The sequence below is a fragment of the Pelobates fuscus genome, chromosome 3 (assembly GCF_036172605.1).
Source record: "Pelobates fuscus isolate aPelFus1 chromosome 3, aPelFus1.pri, whole genome shotgun sequence".
Lineage (NCBI taxonomy): Eukaryota > Metazoa > Chordata > Amphibia > Anura > Pelobatidae > Pelobates > Pelobates fuscus.
In genome coordinates, this window is record NC_086319.1 from 320,220,612 (window position 1) to 320,241,359 (window position 20,748).

Genomic DNA, 20,748 nt, shown 5'->3' on the forward strand with positions numbered 1-20,748 from the left:
GTACGTGTGATGACTGTGTGTGATATGTATGCTATGTGTGATATTTGTAATGGGTATATTAACAGTGTGTGATATGCGTGTATTGGTTGTATGTGACACACACACACACACACAGAGTCAGACGGCCATACACACACAGGAAGACATCCACACACACACAAGCAGACAGTCATACACACACACACACAGGCAGACAGTCACACACACACCCACCCACAGACACACACAGGCAGACAGTCAGTCATACACACAGACACACACAGTAATACACACAGACACACACACAGAGGCAGACAGTCATACACACACACACACGCAGACAGTCATACACACAGACACACACTGGCAGACAGTCAGTCATACACACAGACACACACAGACAGTAATACACACAGACACACACAGAGGCAGACAGTAATACACACAGACACACACACAGAGGCAGACAGTCATATACACACAGACACACACACACACACACAGGCAGATAGTCATACACACAGAGGCAGACAGTCATACACACAGACACACACACAGAGGCAGACAGTAATTCACACAGACACAGTGGCAGACAGTCATATACACACACACACACAGTCACACACACACACACACACACACACACACACACACACAGGCAGACAGTCATACATACACACACACAGGCAGACAGTCATACACAGGCAGACAGTCATACACACAGACATACAGAGGCAGACAGTCATACACACACACACACACACACAGAGGCAGACAGTCATACACACAGACACACAGAGGCAGACAGTCATACACACAGGCAGAGAGTCACACTCACCTGACAATCACACAGTTACCTGTGGAGTTCATTGTTGAGGCAGTGCAGCTCCTGGTGACTGTTTGGTGGGGAAGCAGGGACTCCTTCCTGCTTCCCCTGCAGCCGTTTTCCGGCGCTTTTTAGCTCCGCCCCCGCCGCACGGTAAGCTCCGCCCCCGCTGCAAATGTAAAAAAAAAAATAATAATGTTTTTTTTTTTTTTTTTTTAAATCGGCTGTGCGGCCGCACGGCGCCCCCTGCTCCATGGCGCCCTGTGCGGCCGCACAGCTCGCACACCCCTAAGGCCGGCCCTGTTAGGAGTACATGGTGCTTGAGTGCTCAGAAAGTAATTGATCAAAAAGAACCAGACGCGCGTTTCGGTGCTAACAACGGCACCTTCGTCACTGGCTAACGTCTCAATATAACCTACCTGCCTGCCTCTCCCTGTCAGACTCTCTTCTAGTCTTCAATCCTTTAACCCCTCAAAACCCAAGTGTCTCTGTGTGTTTATCTGGCCAGTTTGTTTATTTAGTTTCCTTTCCATTACACATGACCTAACCTGCTTGAGTTCAACACGACCACTGCTGGCTACACAAGGTAGAAAAAGCTAGACTAGAAACAGATACAGAGAAGGATTAAGATCCCATGGGGTCCTAGGCAGCTTATCTGTTTGGGTCTCAACCCCCAACATTCTTCACATGGTGAGAATTAATGGGACCAAGCAAATTCATAGTACCAGCGCCCTGTCTAATCCCTGGGCCCTTGGCAACTGCCTATTGTCACCTTATATTTACATACCCCCAACATTTCAAATGGATAAAGAAGTACACTTTAATTTTATATGTGTGGTGATGGACGGCCTGTTATGAGAAATTTAGCTGCCTTACTAATAAGGTATGCAACTAAAACATTCATTACATATGAATTCTAAACACATTTATTGTCATTTAAAAACACATTACAGTATTATTTCTGCTGAGCTCTGTCATTCATTCAGACACACCAACAATATGGAGCTCCTACAAAAGAGGGCTTTAGGATAGAATAAGAGGGACAGGGGTTTTGGCCCCAATACTGACTGCACTCCCTAAATAAGGGACCCTTGAGAGGTATGTCATGCTTAATCCTGCTTGGAATAAATAAACTCTTCTCACTTTCCATACTTGGTGATTGACCCTGTGTGATTGGCTGTTTATTATTATTATTGTTCAATAGAGACAGACTATAAGAATACAAGGTGGTGACACAGCACAGGGACTGACAGCTCTGTAGCACAGGGATAGTAATCGATCACAGAGATCCCGGAGCACGTGTGAGGAACGCTCCAGACCAGATCAATCGAGCTGCAGAAAGTGCGATCAGATGGCTGCTGCTGGTCTCACGTCTGTATGGCGGCTGCGGGCTCTCATAACCCATTCCGTGTCCGCTCTGACCGGCCGCTTAGTGACTGGCAGCGGACGGTGTTACTCCTCACTCTCATGGGATGACCATCCTGCCGAGACTGGCTTCCAGTCCGAGGAGGATGACATAGAGGACATAAAGAGGTACCATCACCACTACCTGGGCATGGCAGCTGGTCCTTTAACTGACAGCCAGGGCTATTCATTAAACTGCGCATTGCAAAAGTCAAAAGAAAACACAGCCAAGCTATTAGGCTAACCATATGAACTATGTTTGTTTTCCAGATTTCAGCTCACTATTCACTACAATTTGGTGTTTATTATATAACCCTGACCGTGTTATGAAGACACCCTGGTGGTGCCCTGACCGTGGAGTAGTTAAAGCGGAACTCTAAGTACCATAACCACTACTTGTGAGGCCAGGAATGTGTGGTGCCATCATACTGTTAAGAGTCACTCCATTTACAAATGTCGCAGGGTCCCATCAGTCCAGACTGTACCCCCATCTTCACAGTTATTGCTAAAGCAGAAATTCTCCTTCTACATTAGATACATGCATTCTTTTTTTCTTATTTGCATGAAATTCAGTGGCGGAAAATGTGAGCTAACATTCCCATCCAACAAATGCCATTCAGGCACGTACGGAAATTATAATGCTAATGCAGAAGGGATACTTATGCTTAAGCGATACTGTGAAGAGGGATCACACTGCATTTGTCTGGAAACACGGCTCAGTTTTTTAAACCTTTTGAAAACCGAGCATTATAGTTGTTGTCATGGTGTTAAGAAATTATACTTACCTCATGTACTTTCAACTTAATGCTGCCACTATCTTGTCTCAGCTTCTGGTGGTTTAACTGTGCAGGAGAACTCAGTTGTGTGGTTTTGCGCATCCTAAAGAATACAACATTAGAGTCTATTGAAGATCCCGCAAGACAGGTTTATGGATCTTCCATGGCTCTAATGATGCAAGCGCAAGAACGTGTTATAGGAATAACGTGGGAAGATGCATATTCCCATCAGCTGTCATCAGTGATAACCGATGGGAAATATCAGTATGTGCTAAAATTAGTTACCTACATGAGGCAAAGTAGTCCATACCTTGTTGGAATTTCAAAGAAAAAAAATAGATTTTTATTTTAAAAAATTTTTTTTATAAAGTAACAATGCTGCTTTAACAAGAATCACAAGTTCCTAAGAAATTGTGTTAGCTCTCCTGAGCTAATCACTGCAATGCAGTATCTCTGGTACTGGAGGTGGGGAACAGCGCAAGGCGGATCCAGGGAAAAAAAAGCATTGATTTAAAATATGGTTTGACTCCATTAAAATTGGTTGGTCGCCAGAACTACTGTCTCCATACAAAGGGGGAAGGGGCAGCGCACCATTATAGTGGTTATGGTACATGTAGTGTTCCTTTAACTATTGTGTGCTTACCAATTATTATTAAGTCTGGTTTGTTTGGCTTTCTTTCATTTTTAGAATCCTCAGCAATAGATTTAAAAAAAATATGCATTTGTGTTTTCTTGTCTTGAGTCTGTATGCATCCATGAACTTGTTACCTTTTCTTTCCCAGAGCACTCAAAAGACAGCAGAAGGCTATAAAGTTACAAAAAATTAAAAAAGAGTTTGAACCTCGTGGCCCACCTGAGAGGATCCTGTCTTGGAATGCAATACAACAAATCAGGTAAAAAAAAAAAAAACGTGCAAAATCAGTGGTTCCCAAGTGCATACACACATGCAGATGCCACCATGTACTTTGCACACACTGAAAAAGGGATTTCAATTAATCCCTTAATGTCATTAGGATGATCCATGCCATCCTCCACAGAGTATGCTTAAACAACGTTAGGACAGCATGAAACGTCCTGTACTTCTGGTGTAAGTAGGGTTAAATCTCTCCTCAGATCAGAAAGACTTAAGTATACCTGCGACTCTTCTTTGTCATCTTGGGCCATATTTAGTAACCCCAGAGTAATAAGTAAGTTTTATGCAGCACTCAAACGGAGAACTGCACACAACCCTTCAAATTCATTTTAATTAGCGTGACTGAGTGATGGTGCTCAGCCACTGTATATCTCTGCCTGCCCCCAAACTGAAGGCAACCTCCATGCTTTGACAGGAACAGGGTCTCCCTGCATTCCCGTTTACTGATGGTGATCAGCGCTGCCAACTGCCCAGCATCAATCTTTGTGTGATTGGCATGACGAAGCTGCATCATGAGAGGGAGATATTCCTTCACTGAGTTAGGGTTAATGCTGTTTTGGGATTTAGTGTAAAAATTAGAGTTGGGGTTAGGGTTGGTGTGTAGTTAGTAGTAAGGTTGCTATAGAGTTAGTGTTAACTACCAACAATTAATTTAGATCCTAGACATATGAGGCACTTAACAATTAGAATCTTTTTTGAGTTCTTCTTCTTTAGCTGCATTTGATTAGTAAAATCATATATTTACATTTAGAATTTGAATGATATTTCATTGAATGTCTGTCATATTTTAAAAAGAAAATGTATGTATGTGTATATGTATAATAATAAAATGCCCCTATGGGGCAGAGGCTCACACTTGTGAGCAAAGCTTTGTCACATTAAAAATGTTTAATAATATTGAGAATACCTGTAATCAGTAAGCGGCCTGCTGTATTTTGTGAAAGCTTTCTGATATATTTAATAACATCATAGTGTGTGTTTGGTGATTTGGTTTCTCTTTATTTTCCTGCTTTAGGTATTTAAAGCAGAATTTTCCAGAGGAATGGACAGTGCCTCGTTTGGCGGAAGGGTTTAATGTCAGTGTAGATGTTATCCGGAGGGTTCTGAGATCAAATTTTTCTCCACCTGAAAAACGAAAATTAAAACAAGATGTTAAAGTATCTAAACTATTAGGGCCAAGTGTCCATCAGGAATCCAGAAAGGACGTGTTACATCTGGCTCCAGCTGCAAAAGATTCGGCAGTACAACTTTTGTCATCAGGACTCAGCAGCAAGCAAGTTAGGACCCCAAAACATCATCTTATTCCTCCCTCAGAAACCTCACCGTCTTCAGCAATAGCTTTGAGGGGAGAGGGCACAATTGTACATGTAAGAAAGGAAAATTTACAGCTCCGTACACAACAATCATATATAAATAAGCCTGGCATGATCCCTGCTATGTCCAACATGACTGTGACAATTGCTGACAATCCAAAGTCAGACCTGGTGAATGTTTTTGATGAGGAGCAGGAGAACCTTGATGAAGAATGGGATGGTGAAGTGTTAAGTGACCATGAACTTGAAGAGTTGGCTGAAAGTGGCATTAAAAACCAAATGCAAGTTGTACAACAAGGAAGAGAGTTTTTTGACAGCAATGGAAATTTTCTTTATAGGATATGATCACGGAATGGGACATTTACCTGCATATATCCAGGAATAAAAATAATTAAATAAAAAAAAAAAAATAAACATGTATGTACTGAATTATTTTTAATATAGAAACATAGAAAATGTGTAGTAATTCTCATTTTACTATGGTCTTTCACTACTGGATTTGTCAATTTGCATTGTTCATATGCAGTGGAAATTGTGTTTTTATTTTAATTCTTTAACGATGTTAGCATGTGTCATTGTATTCGCAAAGCCTGGGCTTTAACGAGGTTAGGACATGACGGCAAGTAATTCTGGTGTGAGCTTGGTTAAATCTCTGCTCAAACCAGGGATACTCAGGTCATAATCAATACCTATGGCTCCCCTATGTCAGCTAGGGCCATATAGAGTGGTCCTAAACTCACAATGAGCTGTATGCAGCACTCAGTGTGTGTGTGTTGCATACAGCCCTTTAAATTTATTTGAATCCTCACAGCTGAGCGATTGCACTTAACCGCAGTGATTCTTTTGCGGAACGCTGTCCATGGGATACCCCTTCTGCCGACTGTGACAGCCGCGGTAACAGCCTTTGCTAACTGTTCAGCACTGATTACAGTGTAATCGTCAGAGACAGCAGCATGAGAGGGAGATTTCCACAGTTTTATCTTGCAAATCCCTCTGCTGATTTTTAGAACAGATATTAGCAGAGAGAATAAGTTTTGGTGTAGGCTTTGGGTTAAGGTTGTTTTAGGGTTTGGGATAGGGTTAGGGTAAGTGTTTGGTTAGTGTAAGCATAGGGGTAGGATTGAGGGGGGTGTTGATATTGGGGTTAACGTTAACTACCAAAAATGTATTTAGATATTGCACATATGAGGGATTTAACAATCAGTACTGATACGTGAATCTATTTTGAGTTCTTTTCCTTCCTTACAAATAAAATGCGCTGTGTGGTCATTCAGGGGTGCAAGGTGAAGGTAAGTTTTACTTCCCTGAAGCTTTTCCTCATGGCTGCTGGCATCTCCATTTGGGGAACCCTCTTCAGCTCCTGGAGCTTCATCTGCCAGGAGCCCATGTCGGTGCTGTACTCACATGCGCGAGATACAATGCTTAAGTCTATGGAGGGTCCACCTGCCTAATCATGGTTTCCCAGCAGAACATTGCCCAGAGCATAACACTGTCTTTGCTGGCCTTCCTTCTTCCCATAAAGCATCCTGCTGCCATCTTTTCCCCAGGTAAACTAAGCACATGCAATTGGCCATCCACCTGACCTAAAAAAAAAAAAATTATTTATCAGACCAGGCAGCTTCCTTCCATGGTCCAGTTCTGACACTCAAATCCTCATTGAAGGCTCTTTTGGTGGTAGACTGGGGTCATCATGGGCACTCTGACATGTCTGCAGCACTGACGTTAAGCGGAGACGCTGAACGCTCCCCTAGAGATGCATCGATTCAATGCATCTCTTCGAGGAGATGCCCATTGGCGCAGCATTTTGCTGCACGTGCAATAGCTTTCGGATTTGCCGAGATCATCAAATTTGACAATCTCAGCCAAGGAGGGGGCGGGGCCAGCCACAAGGAGACCGCGTGGGGCTGGAAAAAAGGTAAGTAAACTCACCTTTTACTTTGCTGATAGAGGGACCGGGGACCTAAATGCCATTTTTAGACTGATAGTGTCAGGAATACTTATTTGTATTCCTGACACTACAGTGTTCCTTTAATATTGTGGCTGATCAGTGTGTGTATATGTGTGAATGCATATATATATATGTAATGTACAATTCACATTACAGGCAGTCATTATCAGACTGGAGCAATTTAAATGGAGTCCAGAAGATTGGAAATTAGTGAATGTTGTGCCCATTCACAAGAACGGTAGTAGGAAGGAGTCAGGCAAATATAGACCAGTAAGCCTTACTTCAGTAGTGGGCAAAGCAATGGAAACCATATTAAAGGATAGGATTGTTGGACATCTAAAATCACAGGGATTTCAAGATCAGAGACAACATGGGTTTACTTCATGGAGGTCATGCCAAACTAATCTTATTGATTTTTTTGATTGGGTAACTAAAATAATAGTTCAGGGTGGTGCAGTAGACATTGCTTACCTAGATTTTTAGTAAGGCTTTGACACTGTCGAAAATAGAAGGCTTATCAATAAACTGCAATCTTTGTTTGGATTCCAATATTGTTGAATGGGTAAAACAGTGGCTGAGTGACAGGCAACAGAGGGTTGTAGTCAATGGAGTATATTCAAAGAGAGGTATTAGCAGTAGAAAGAGGGAAGTGCTCATGCCATTGTACAGAACACTGGTGAGACCTCACTTGGAGTATTGTACGCAGTACTGGAGACCATATCTCCAGAAGGATATTGATACTTTGGAAAAAAGTTCGGGGAAGGGCTACTAAACTGGTTCATGGATTGCAGGATAAAACTTACAAGGAAAGCTTAAAGGGAAACTCCAGTGCCAGGAAAACAATCAATTTTCCTGGCACTGCAGGTTCCCTCTCCCTCCCACCCCCCAATCCCCAGTTACTGAAGGGGTGAAAACCCCTTCAGTCACTTACCTGAGGCAGCGGCGATGTCCCTCGTCGCTGTCTCCTCCTCTGCGCTGCTCCTCCTTCTGATTCCGTCGGCGGGTGGGCGAGACTGATCCCGCCCACCGGCCGAGGAGACCTAATGCGTATGCGCGGCAATGCCGTGCATGCGCATTAGGTCTCCCCATAGGAAAGCATTGAAAATGCTTTTCAATGCTTTCCTATGAGGAAAAGAGCAACGCTGGAGGTCCTCACACAGCGTGAGGACGTCCAGCGATGCTCTAGCACAGATAATCTGTGCTATGAGTCAGGAAGTGACCTCTAGTGGCTGTCTAGTAGACAGCCACTAGAGGTGGAGTTAACCCTGCAAGGTAATTATTGCAGTTTATAAAAAAAACTACAATAATTACACTTGCAGGATTAAGAGTAGTGGGAGTTGGCACCCAGACCACTCCAATGGGCAGAAGTGGTCTGGGTGCCTGGAGTGTCCCTTTAAAGGATCTTAACATGTATAGTTTGGAGGAAAGACTGGACTGAGTGGATACATGGAATGGCCTTCCAGCTAAAGTTGTAGAGGTTAACACAGTGAAGGAGTTTAAGCATGCTTGGGATAGGCATAAGGCTATCCTAACTATAAGATAAGGCCAGGGACTAATGAAAGTATTTTGAAAATTGGGCAGACTAGATTGGCTGAATGGTTCTTAACTGCCATCACATTCTATGTTTCTATGTTATCCACTATACACTGAATTGTAGGACATTTAAATGGTAATTGCCAATTTAAGGGAATCAGACCTGATTTGTAGAAATTCTCCAACCCCCCTCCAGGCACAGCTTGTACATTTTAGGTTTATGGTGTTGAACCGGCATAATGTCTCTTGGGGTCAATGTTTGTGTGCATAGAGTTGATTAGAAAATCGTAAAGTTAGAGTCTAGCACTGCAAAACTCTGACAACTATCACTGTACATTTATATACCACTACGCATAAAATTACATGGTATGAGATCAAAGGATGGAATATGCGATAATAAGGCATAAGAGATCATGGGAAATAATACGAGGTGACATTGTATACTGGACAATTGAATCACTGGCACACCCCCTATAAATCCTTCCACACTCCTTTTCGGATTTTCTATCTGTAAAATGTAGGCTACAGTGGCTGACTTGGTCAAATCCACCTATAGGCACAACTATTGTGGTGGAATCTCGGTAAAAATAAATTTAGTAGGCCGAGATTACCACGTGGCATGTGTACGTGCATATGCTGACGTATCAATCAGTTGGTTGCACGAGGCAAGATACGATCAGTAGTGTACGGAGCATGTGCAAGAATACAGGATATAGTATTCCCCTCCTCCATTGTGCTGGACAGGCCATGCGGTCAAGCAGGAAGTTAATTCTTATTTGTATTGATTGGTCAAGAGAATGTGCGGGTGGAGCTTAATATGGGAGGAGTTATGTGCTTATATAAGGAGCCTGCACTATTGTCCGGGGCTCAGAACTTGCTGTATTTTGGTGACATTAGTCCCTCTGAGTCCCGATCGGTGATTCAATAAAGAATCTCTTCCTTCCTGAAGAAACCTGTGTCCATCTCTCTGTGCTTTGCTTCCGTCAGTTTCTCCGGTATCATTTGGTGCATTGGCCGGGAAGCTCATCGTTCAACTGTAGCTGAGAGGCAGAGGCGTGAGGCGGTCTATCTTTGCCCACGTTCTCTACGGCTGCACCCCTGAACTTCTGCGTGGACCTCCCTTTGTCTCGGCGCCACTGGTCTGTTGTCCAGGAGATCATCGGCCTCTACGTAAGAAGTGCTGGGGTGTCCCCGTCGATGAGTGTGAACTCAGGTTCAGGAACGAGGAGGTAAGACAACTGCTGTTTTAGACGGCAGACCCACTAGGGGTATACCGATTGTGCGGTAGGCCCAAAAGGGGTTTAAATCTGTGTATGGAATCTGCCCCCTCTGTCGGAGGGAAGGAGCGAAGGCGCACCGCTCAATCGAACGCTCTTTAGTAAGACCGTTTGATTTGGTTAGTCAGGCGGGGTCCTGTGTAAATAGCCCTAGCCGGACACCGGTGTCTTGTCTAGACTAGCGTTCTAGGGTGTATATTACGTTCGCTAGGTCGGAGGGACCGGGAGACTAAGCGGCGCCTGTGTAAATTCGGTTCGCTAGCTCTCAACCTATCTTGGCTAAGTGGGAAGGCGTGTAAATTTGGAACCCACTAGATTTTTGATAGTAATCGACTAAGAGGCGCCTGTGTAAATTCGGTCCTCTAGCTCGCTATATGTGGTGCTTGGGCAGTGTGGCTAACCAAAACGGGTGTATATAGTTTTAGGTAGTCCATTCAAGGTACTGGCCAATAGTTTAGTTGGGATTGTAAATGTGTTAAAAAGTGTTTAGTAAAGTGTATATCTTGTTAGATAGCGCGAGCTCAGCCGTCTAGCGAGAGTGTTAATAGTGTGTTGCTGTATCATAGTGCACGGTACCATAACCCTGTATATTTACTGACACTGTATATAAGTACTAATCATTGTCGTCTATTGCATGTTTAACACCATAACCACTAATAATTGTATTGTGACCTTAAATTGTGCTTTGACCTATGCTAACCGTACTGTAACCGCTATTTGTAAAAGACGATGTTACTGGGGTGTGTTATAGACGGGTAATTCATATATAGAGAATTATAGCGTGGGTGACTGTATAGTTTCGCCAAAGGGCATAATATTGATTATTTAGTGACTGGTGTAACAGCTGTGTGTGCACGGGAATTCCCTGAGTTTTTATTGTGTTATTGTGTACGTTTCACTTGGTAACCGTACCACGTGGTGCTGTTGCCAGAGGAAACGGGTGTGACTGTTGAATAGAACGCGTGCATAGTATTCGTTGTCAACGACGTTCCATTGATAAGTATGGGCGCGTCGGAGTCAACGATTCCGGATCCCTTAGGTTGTATGGTGAAGCATTTTAAAAAGGGATTCAAAACATGTGATTTTGGGGTTAAAATGTCTCCTGTACGTTTGGTCACTTTGTGTACTAGGGAGTGGCCTACTTTGGTTGCGGCATGGCCGCCACGTGGCAGTTTGGATCCAACTCTGGTACAGCGTGTACACGTGGCTGTATCAGGTAGGCCTGAACTTTACGGGCAGTTTCCTTATATTGATTGTTGGAGACAGGCCGTAAATGACTCGCCAAAATGGATTCAGATATGCCACGAGGAGCAATGTCGCCTCATGGTGGCCAGGACTTGTTTGTCCACTAGGACTGGTGTTAGGCCCATTTTGGACACGCCCCCTGAGTCCGAGATCCCTTTGCCGCCCCCTTACTTTCCTTTAAGAGGAAGTGACGCGAATGCAGGAAGTTCTGCACCCCTTTCCCTATTGCCCCCATCCACTTCCGCTTCCTCCTCCAGTACAGAATCCACCCCCCCTCGTATTAAATCTTCCCTTCCGGAACCAGGACCAACCCCCATTAGATCTGAATATCCTGATTTGGCGCCACTTCAAACTTCCGGTCAAGCTTCTTCTAGCTCGGCTCGGAGTGTTCTATTCACTAACTTTTCCCAAAATCAAGCTCCCACATCCTCATGCTCTATTACCTCCCGACTGGAACCCCTAACCGACGCCCCTCCACGTAGCCCCATACTAACCCGACAACTGACCGGTACCCAACAATTAAAACATTATCAGATGCCTCTTCGTCTGAATCCTGGGTCAGCCTATATCGATGCCGCAGGTCAAATGGCACATGCTGACCCAGTCTTCGTATATGTCCCGTTCACGACTACCGATCTCTTGAATTGGAAGACCCACAATTCCTCGTACACTGAGAAACCACAAGCTATGACCGATCTGTTCACCTCGATAGTTCAGACACATAACCCGACATGGGCTGATTGCCAGCAGTTATTAATGACATTGTTTAATAATGAGGAAAGGACAAGGATTAATCAAGCGGCCATTAAAGCGCTAGAGGATAGAGCCCGTGCTTTGAATCAAGCCAATCCGGCAGCATGGGCCGCAACACATTACCCTAACACCGATCCCGACTGGAATGTAAATGGCGCAGATATGGTTCAACTCAGAGCCTATAGAGACGCTATAATTGCTGGCATGAAAGCCGGAGGAAAGAAAGCTATTAACATGTCGAAGACAGTTGAGGTGATTCAGAAAAGTGATGAAGCGCCCAGTGTCTTTTATGACCGATTATTGGAGGCATACCGCTTGTATACCCCCTTTAATCCGGAAGACGCTGATAATTCCCGAATGGTAAACTCCGCCTTTGTCAGCCAAGCTTACGGAGATATTAAGCGCAAGCTACAGAAGTTAGAAGGGTTTGCAGGTATGTCTATCACCCAACTAATGGAGGTAGCGAACAAAGTGTATATGAATAGGGAAACAGAAAGTAAGAAAGAGGAAGAGCGCAAGATGCGTAAAAAGGCAGATATGCTAGCGGTAGCGATCGCAGGCGTAGATAGACGGGGCCCAGATAGAGGCGATAGTAGATGGAATAGGGAGCCTTTGAGTAGGAATCAGTGCGCGTATTGCAAGGAAGAAGGGCATTGGAGGAACGAATGTCCGCAAAGAGAGCAGTACGAGAGAGACCAACCCAGGGCAGGTTATGGAAACTTTAGAGGCAGAGCGAGAGGTAGAGGAGGCCCCGGAGGGAGTAATGGTAATAGAGGGAGTAATGGGAACAGAGGAAGTGTAAGGGAAGACAGGTACTATCCAGCAGCGCAAAGGTCCCGCGATAGAGAAGGTAGGGACTTTGTAGGATTGGCTGACACGGTCATGGAGGACTATTGATACCGACCGGGCTCCATCCCCCTTGGTCGAGCGGAGCCTATGGTCGATGTATCAATAGGGGGAAAAAGGAGTGCGTTCATGATCGACACTGGTGCTGAACATTCGGTGGTGACTAATCTAGTTGCTCCTCCATCTGGAAGAACTATTACTGTAATAGGAGCAACTGGAAGAAGTGCTAAAAAACCGGTTCTTAAAAGTCGACTCTGTACATTGGGAGGCCACGTAGTAAAACATCAATTCCTTTATATGCCTGAATGTCCATTCCAATTGCTGGGACGTGATATGCTATCCAAATTACAAGCGCAGATTACGTTCCTACCAAATGGAACAACATTTTTAAAGTTTAATGGACCTTCAGGTATTATGACATTATCCGTACCAAAGGAAGAAGAGTGGCGACTTTATACAGCGTTGACTAGCCAAAACCCTAGGAGTGATGAATCCTTATTCAACATACCAGGAGTTTGGGCAGAGAACAACCCACCAGGACTGGCCCGCAATATTCCACCTATTAAAATCGAACTAAAACTTGGGGTTTATCCAGTGAGCCTAAGACAATATCATATTCCGCAGAAGGCTAAGAAGAACATCCAATCTTATCTGGATAAGTTCATACGGTATGGTATCCTAAAATTCTGTACTTCCCCCTGGAACACCCCATTGCTACCTGTTCAAAAGCCCGGTACAGATGAGTATCGACCTGTACAGGACTTGAGAGCAGTCAATGATGCGGTTGTTAGTATACATCCAGTTGTGCCCAATCCATATAACCTGCTTGCTTTAATTCCGGGCGGGGCTACTTATTTTACAGTCTTAGACCTCAAAGATGCCTTCTTTTGCCTCCGAATTGCCGCTGAAAGCCAATGTATCTTCGCTTTCCAATGGGAAAACGCTGTAACGGGCTCAAAACGCCAAATGACCTGGACAAGACTGCCCCAAGGGTTTAAACCTATTTGGTTCAGCTCTAAGTCAAGATCTACTGGATTTCGAGTCTATCCCAGGAGAGTGTGTACTGTTACAATATGTAGATGACTTGTTGATAGCAGCAGTTACAAAGGAAATATGTCAGCAAGCAACGCACGATCTACTACACATTCTTTGGAAGGCAGGATACAAGGTGTCTAGAAAGAAGGCTCAGTTGTGTTTGCCAACTGTCAAATATCTGGGATTCCATATCTCTGAAGGTCAAAGAATTATGGGGCCAGAGAGAAAAGAAGCTGTGTGCCAAATACCAATACCCAAGAATAGAAGACAAGTGCGAGAATTCTTGGGGGCAGCAGGCTTCTGTACGATATGGATTCCCAGCTACGCGATACTGGCAAAACCTCTGTATGCAGCTATCAAAGGTACAGAGCACGACCCCTTCTTATGGACTCAAGAACAGCAAACGGCATTTGAAGATGTGAAGAGGGCGTTGATGAGTGCCCCAGCATTAGGTCTACCTGATCACACACGACCATTCTACCTGTATGTACATGAGAAAAGAAGAATGGCTGTGGGAGTATTGACACAGTACTTGGGATCATGGCAAAGACCTGTTGCTTACATGTCTAAGCAACTGGATGCAGTGGCCAGCGGACTTCCACCTTGTCTAAGAGCCGTAGCTGCAGCCGCCCTGCTAGTAGCTGAAGCCGATAAACTCACTCTGGGTCAAGAACTTTATGTACGAGTCCCACATGCAGTACAGACGTTGTTGGATTACAAAGGAAATCATTGGTTTAGTAACAGCCGTATGACCAAGTATCAAGCAATGTTGTGTGAAAACCCAAGAGTGCATTTAGAGACTGTAAATACCTTAAATCCAGCTACCCTTTTGCCACAACCTACTGAAAGTCAACATGATTGTTTGGAAGTGATGGATGAAGTATTTTCAAGTAGACCAGATCTTTGTGATTTTCCCATCCAGAAGCCCGATGTTCAATATTACACCGACGGCAGTAGTTATGTGAAAGAAGGGATCCGCTATGCAGGATATGCAGTAACAACGATAGACAAGGTGATAGAAGCTCGGCCACTGGCAAAAGGAACATCAGCACAAAAGGCAGAATTGATAGCACTGACACGAGCGTTACAATTGGCTGAAGGTTTAAGAGTGAACATCTACACGGACTCCAAGTATGCGTTTTTAACCACTCATGCCCACGGAGCTTTGTATAAAGAAAGAGGACTACTGAATTCAGAAGGCAAAGAAATCAAGTACGCAGCTGAAATCCTACAACTATTGGAAGCAGTGTGGGAGCCGAAAGAAGTCGGTATTATTCATTGTCGAGCGCATCTGAGAGGAGATGGTGATGTAACCAAAGGAAATCGGATGGCAGACAGTGCGGCTAAGCGTGCCGCTGAATCAGGAAGACAGGAATATGTGGAGCATATAGCTGCTCTTATACCAACTCCACTGTCTCAATGGACTCCAGTTTATACAGCTCAGGAAGAGGAGTGGTTAAAGACTGAACCTGGAAAGTATTTGGAGAACAAATGGTATCAGTTAGAAGATGGAAGAATAGTCATTCCAGCATCACTAGCGGTAGAAATTGTCCAGAACTATCACAACGGGACACATTCTGGGAGAGACAGCACGGAAGAATCTCTCAGAAAACATTTCTACATACCAAGATTGTCCAACTTGACTCAGGCCATTGTACGAAGATGTGTAACGTGTGCTAAAAATAATGCAAGGCAAGGACCAGTAAAGCCACCAGGAGTCCAGTTTATGGGGGGACTCCCCATGTCCGATTTACAAATTGACTATACAGTAATGCCTAAATCGGGTGGACATCGTTACCTACTGGTAGTTGTGTGCACCTATTCAGGCTGGGTAGAAGCATGTCCTACTCGTACAGAGAAAGCAGGAGAAGTTGTGAGATTCCTGCTACGAGAATTAATACCCCGATATGGACTACCCTGCTCTATAGGATCGGACAATGGTCCCGCTTTTGTTCATCAGTGCCTACAACAACTGACTCATATGCTTGGTTTAAAGTGGAGGCTTCATACGGCATATAGACCCCAGAGTTCTGGTAAGGTAGAGAGAATGAATAGAACTATTAAGAATCAGTTGGCTAAAATGTGTCAGGAAACCCAACTTAAGTGGAACGTTCTCTTGCCTATAGCTCTATTGCGAATCCGCAGTACACCTACCAGAAGGATGGGCCTCTCTCCTTTTGAAATCATGTATGGGCGACCACCTCCCGTACTTGGTAACTTAAGGGGGGATTTGAGTCAGTTGGGAGAAGGAATTACCCGGCAGCTGGTTGTAGAGTTGGGTAAGACTATGGAGGAGGTACAGAAATGGGTACAAGATAGATTACCTGTGAATATTTATCCCCCAGTTCATAGTTACCACCCAGGAGACCAAGTGTGGATTAAAGAGTGGAATAATGTACCGTTAGGGCCCAAGTGGAGAGGTCCTTATGTTGTTCTTTTGTCTACCCCTACAGCGATAAAAGTAGCCGAAGTGACTCCGTGGATACATCACTCCAGGGTTAAACCAGCAGCAGTCGATTCTTGGCAAGTTACAGCAGATCCAGAGAATCCCTGCAAGATCCGGTTAAAACGCATGACTCAGTCGGAGTGACGAGGAACCTTGTGGATTACAAATTTTATTGTTTCAGAGATTTGGTAAGTGAGTGAGAAGGCCATAATAAAGCCTGTCCACCCACCAACGTGTAGTTTAAAAGTCAGGAAAAGTCTCGAAGGGACCCCTGTGAAGACGAGCAGAACTCCATTCCCTGCAGCCCTTACAACCTGGAAGCTGAGGTGCCTTCGCACGGACGAAGACTGAGGATGACGACGAAAGATGTGCTTATGATAATGTTTATTTATGTATATTTTTATATTCAGGAAGGTAGAGGTACCGACACTCCTAGCTGTGAGGTATGCATTAAGACTACAAGAACAGGTAACCATATTTCCCAGACCCTAATTTGGCATTCACAATATGAGTGTAAAGGAGATGTATCAAGATGTAGATACTTAAATATAGAATATAGTGTGTGCCATTTAGGAGTAGGAGAACTTAAGTGCTTCAGTCCAGAGTATCAACCCCGTACAATTTGGTTGACTCTCAGGAATGGAGATCCTCAGGGGACCCTAATTAATAAGACGGTATTAGAATCCGTATATTCTTCAGGTGTTCTGCTATTTGATGCGTGTAAGGCGATATCAAGTGGTAGAAAGCCGTGGAATGTATGTGGGGATCTTAGATGGGAGAGGACGTATGGATCTAACGATAAATATATTTGTCCCAGTAGTAAAAATAAATATGTGAGTCCTAGATGCCCAAATAGAGATTATAACTTTTGCCCATATTGGTCTTGTGTGGGGTGGGCAACTTGGGGACAGACAGCAGACAAGGACATGATTGTGACTAAGTTGCCTACCAGTCCATACTGTAAGTCTATGGAGTGCAATCCAATCCATATACTTATAAATAACCCCGACAAGTTCTTAGATAAATATGGTAATTTATTTGGGTTTCAAATATATGGGACGGGTTTAGATCCTGGGACAGTATTGTTTATAGGAATAGAGACTGATACGGTAACCTCCCAAACTCATCAAGTATACCATTCCTTTTATGAAGAGATGAGTATAGATAATAAGATCCCCCATAATGCTAAAAACCTGTTCATTGATTTAGCCGAAAGTATTGCCGGTAGTCTTAATGTTACCAACTGCTATGTGTGTGGAGGTACTAACATGGGAGACCAATGGCCTTGGGAAGCAAAGGAGGTAATGTCCGGTTCTGAGGCAGTTGACCAATTAATATCTACACAAGCCGATTATCATATGAGCGTTAGAGGTAAATCTGAGTGGAGATTAAAGACCTCCATCATAGGTTATGTTTGCATAGCAAGGAAAGGAATAATGTATAATACTTCTGTAGGAGAATTAACTTGTCTAGGGCTAAAAGCTTATGATGATGATACAAAGAATACAACTTGGTGGTCGGCTTCAAATGTCTCAGAACCATCTAACCCGTTTGCTAGATACGCCAATTTAAAGGATGTGTGGTTTGATTTATCCATCACATCTAACTGGAGAGCCCCAGCAAATTTGTACTGGATCTGTGGTAAGAAAGCCTATTCGGAGTTGCCACAGGACTGGGAAGGGGCATGTGTGTTGGGTATGCTCAAACCATCCTTCTTCTTGTTACCCATCGAAACAGGTGAGACTTTAGGTGTTAAAGTCTATGATGTGAATCATAGGAAGAAAAGGGGACCCATAGAGATAGGCACCTGGGAAGATAACGAATGGCCTCCCCAGCGTATTATAGATTATTATGGGCCAGCCACGTGGGCAGAAGATGGTACCTTTGGTTATAGAACCCCTATTTATATGCTCAACCGTATTATAAGATTACAGGCAGTGGTTGAGATCATTACTAACGAGACATCACAAGCGCTCAATCTTCTAGCGAAGCATAATACCAGGATGAGGACAGCAGTCTACCAAAATAGATTAGCCTTGGATTACCTTTTGGCAGTAGAGGGAGGTGTATGTGGGAAGTTTAACCTGAGCAATTGCTGTCTTCAAATAGATGACGAAGGGCAAGCAATAGCTGAGCTTACTAGCCATATGGTTAAACTAGCGCATGTGCCTACTCAGGTATGGAAAGGGTACAATCCAAGTAGTTGGTTTGGTAGCTGGTATGAGTGGTTTGGAGGGCTTAAGGCAGTGGTAGGTGGAGTCCTACTGATTTTAATGTTGTGTCTACTCCTGCCGTGTCTTATACCCTTAGTAGTTAGATCTGTGCAAAGCTTGATAGAAAATATAGCAGAGAGGAAGGCTGCTGCACAGATAATGGCAATTTATAAATATAAGGCTCTAGATCAGGGAGAACCAATGCAGGAAGACGAGTGTTGAAGATTCACATCATAGGATAAGTCTGGTCTGGTTCAAGGTAACTTGCGGTGTATGCAAACCAAGGTTAAGTGATGCCTCAAGTAATTGTGAAATATCAAGAGGCATCAAAGGGGGGAATGTGGTGGAATCTCGGTAAAAATAAATTTAGTAGGCCGAGATTACCACGTGGCATGTGTACGTGATATGCTGACGTATCGATCAGTTGGTTGCACGAGGCAAGATACGATCAGTAGTGTACGGAGCATGTGCAAGAATACAGGATATAGTATTCCCCTCCTCCATTGTGCTGGACAGGCCATGCGGTCAAGCAGGAAGTTAATTCTTATTTGTATTGATTGGTCAAGAGAATGTGCGGGTGGAGCTTAATATGGGAGGAGTTATGTGCTTATATAAGGAGCCTGCACTATTGTCCGGGGCTCAGAACTTGCTGTATTTTGGTGACATTAGTCCCTCTGAGTCCCGATCGGTGATCCAATAAAGAATCTCTTCCTTCCTGAAGAAACCTGTGTCCATCTCTCTGTGCTTTGCTTCCGTCAGTTTCTCCGGTATCACTATAGCTATTTTATATTAAAGTGTACCTCTTATACACGCACATTTTGCAAAAATATAAAAGTTCATCTATACATTCTCGTAGCAAAAGTGCTTGCAAATATATACATTTTCTAATAAATCTTTACAAAGATGGTCTTTTTTCCACCTGTCTTCAGTCAGGCATTTCTGACAGCAAAGACCTCTATGCCAAGGTTTGAATGACAGGGAGATCAGGAGAACCCTATTACAAGTGGTTCTCCTGCTCGCCAACACAGCAACTAGAGCATTTGCACTCTAGTTACTGATATTCCTCTCGCAAACACATCTCTGGACTTGTCATTTCATTATGGTGCCAATAAGCAGGCAGTAAATATGGTGTGGGATGGATGTTGCACTGCTTCAGTAAGTATCCACGCAGGCCAATAAGTAGGTGGGGGAAGATATAGGTGAGTAGTGGAGGGTGGTTGTTACATTAGTGTACCACCTGTAAAATGTGGAACATGGCTCTGTCAATTACATATATATTTTATCACCATAATAAGTGATATATTAACGGCATGGGTTATGCTAAAATTATTTTAAAAATTTAGTTTAGTTAACATGCTTTCCAGGGCAAAGTATGCAAATTAATTTGAAAACAATTGCTGTGCTGTATGCATAGTTCATGCATGGGCATACGTCACAACATTGGGAGGTGCAAAAACAGGGGTGACGGGTATTCAAAGGGACGCTGCCCGTGACATAACTTTTACCACCTATAACAGGCAGGCCTGCCCAGGAAATAAGCATGTTAGCCTGGCATCAAACACGCCAGACTGACAGACAGGCGTCTGACCGCCCCCAACCTACAGAACCATGCAGAAAGTGCTACTCAAACGCTCTCTGCTTAGCCCCAGTGCCCGCTGCACAGCGCAAGCATGTCTAATGATGCACTTGTCTAGTGGTGCCAATTCCCTGGCATCTCCAGATGCAGGACAGCAGGAAACTAAATCAGGGAATGACCCCAAACTCATGCTGGAGTTATAGCGAACCTGATATGACTGGCTTACTTTAAATTTTACAGCTCATTTTATAATTCACAATAATTTAGTGATTAGTGAATAAACCCCAATATACAAAAAAAATCATAACCAACCATTGAAGCCATACCAGAGTAACCATAATAAAGTATATTAAAGTGAGGATAATAAAGTACACGTAATTTTTATTTTTTACCTTAACAAAAAATAAAGAGTTAAAACATTACAATAGAAATCTATTAGACATCAGTCAGACACTGTCAGCCTTTATTATGGCTGTTAATTAGACTGCCATCCCTGCCTATGGCTGCCAGGTGAGCAATATGTGAAGTGCCTGAGGTTTCCTGTCCACACAGACACACGACAGACAGAGCTTCTTCCTACAATAGATATTATACAACATGTGCAGCTCCATTATCAGCCCCCAGTTCCCTCCCTCTGATAATGGCTCACAGCCCGGAAGTGAGGG

General features: G+C 43.8%; 1 protein-coding gene across 1 annotated transcript; it reads left to right on the forward strand.

Moving 5' to 3' along the window:
- Positions 1-2,137: 2,137 nt before the first annotated feature.
- On the forward strand, positions 2,138-5,621 carry NGRN (neugrin, neurite outgrowth associated). The gene is made up of 3 exons (XM_063445652.1): positions 2,138-2,338; positions 3,768-3,878; positions 4,914-5,621. The coding sequence occupies exons 1-3, from the start codon at positions 2,157-2,159 to the stop codon at positions 5,554-5,556; spliced, it is 936 nt and encodes a 311-aa protein (XP_063301722.1). The 5' UTR covers positions 2,138-2,156; the 3' UTR covers positions 5,557-5,621.
- The last annotated feature ends 15,127 nt before the right edge of the window (positions 5,622-20,748 follow it).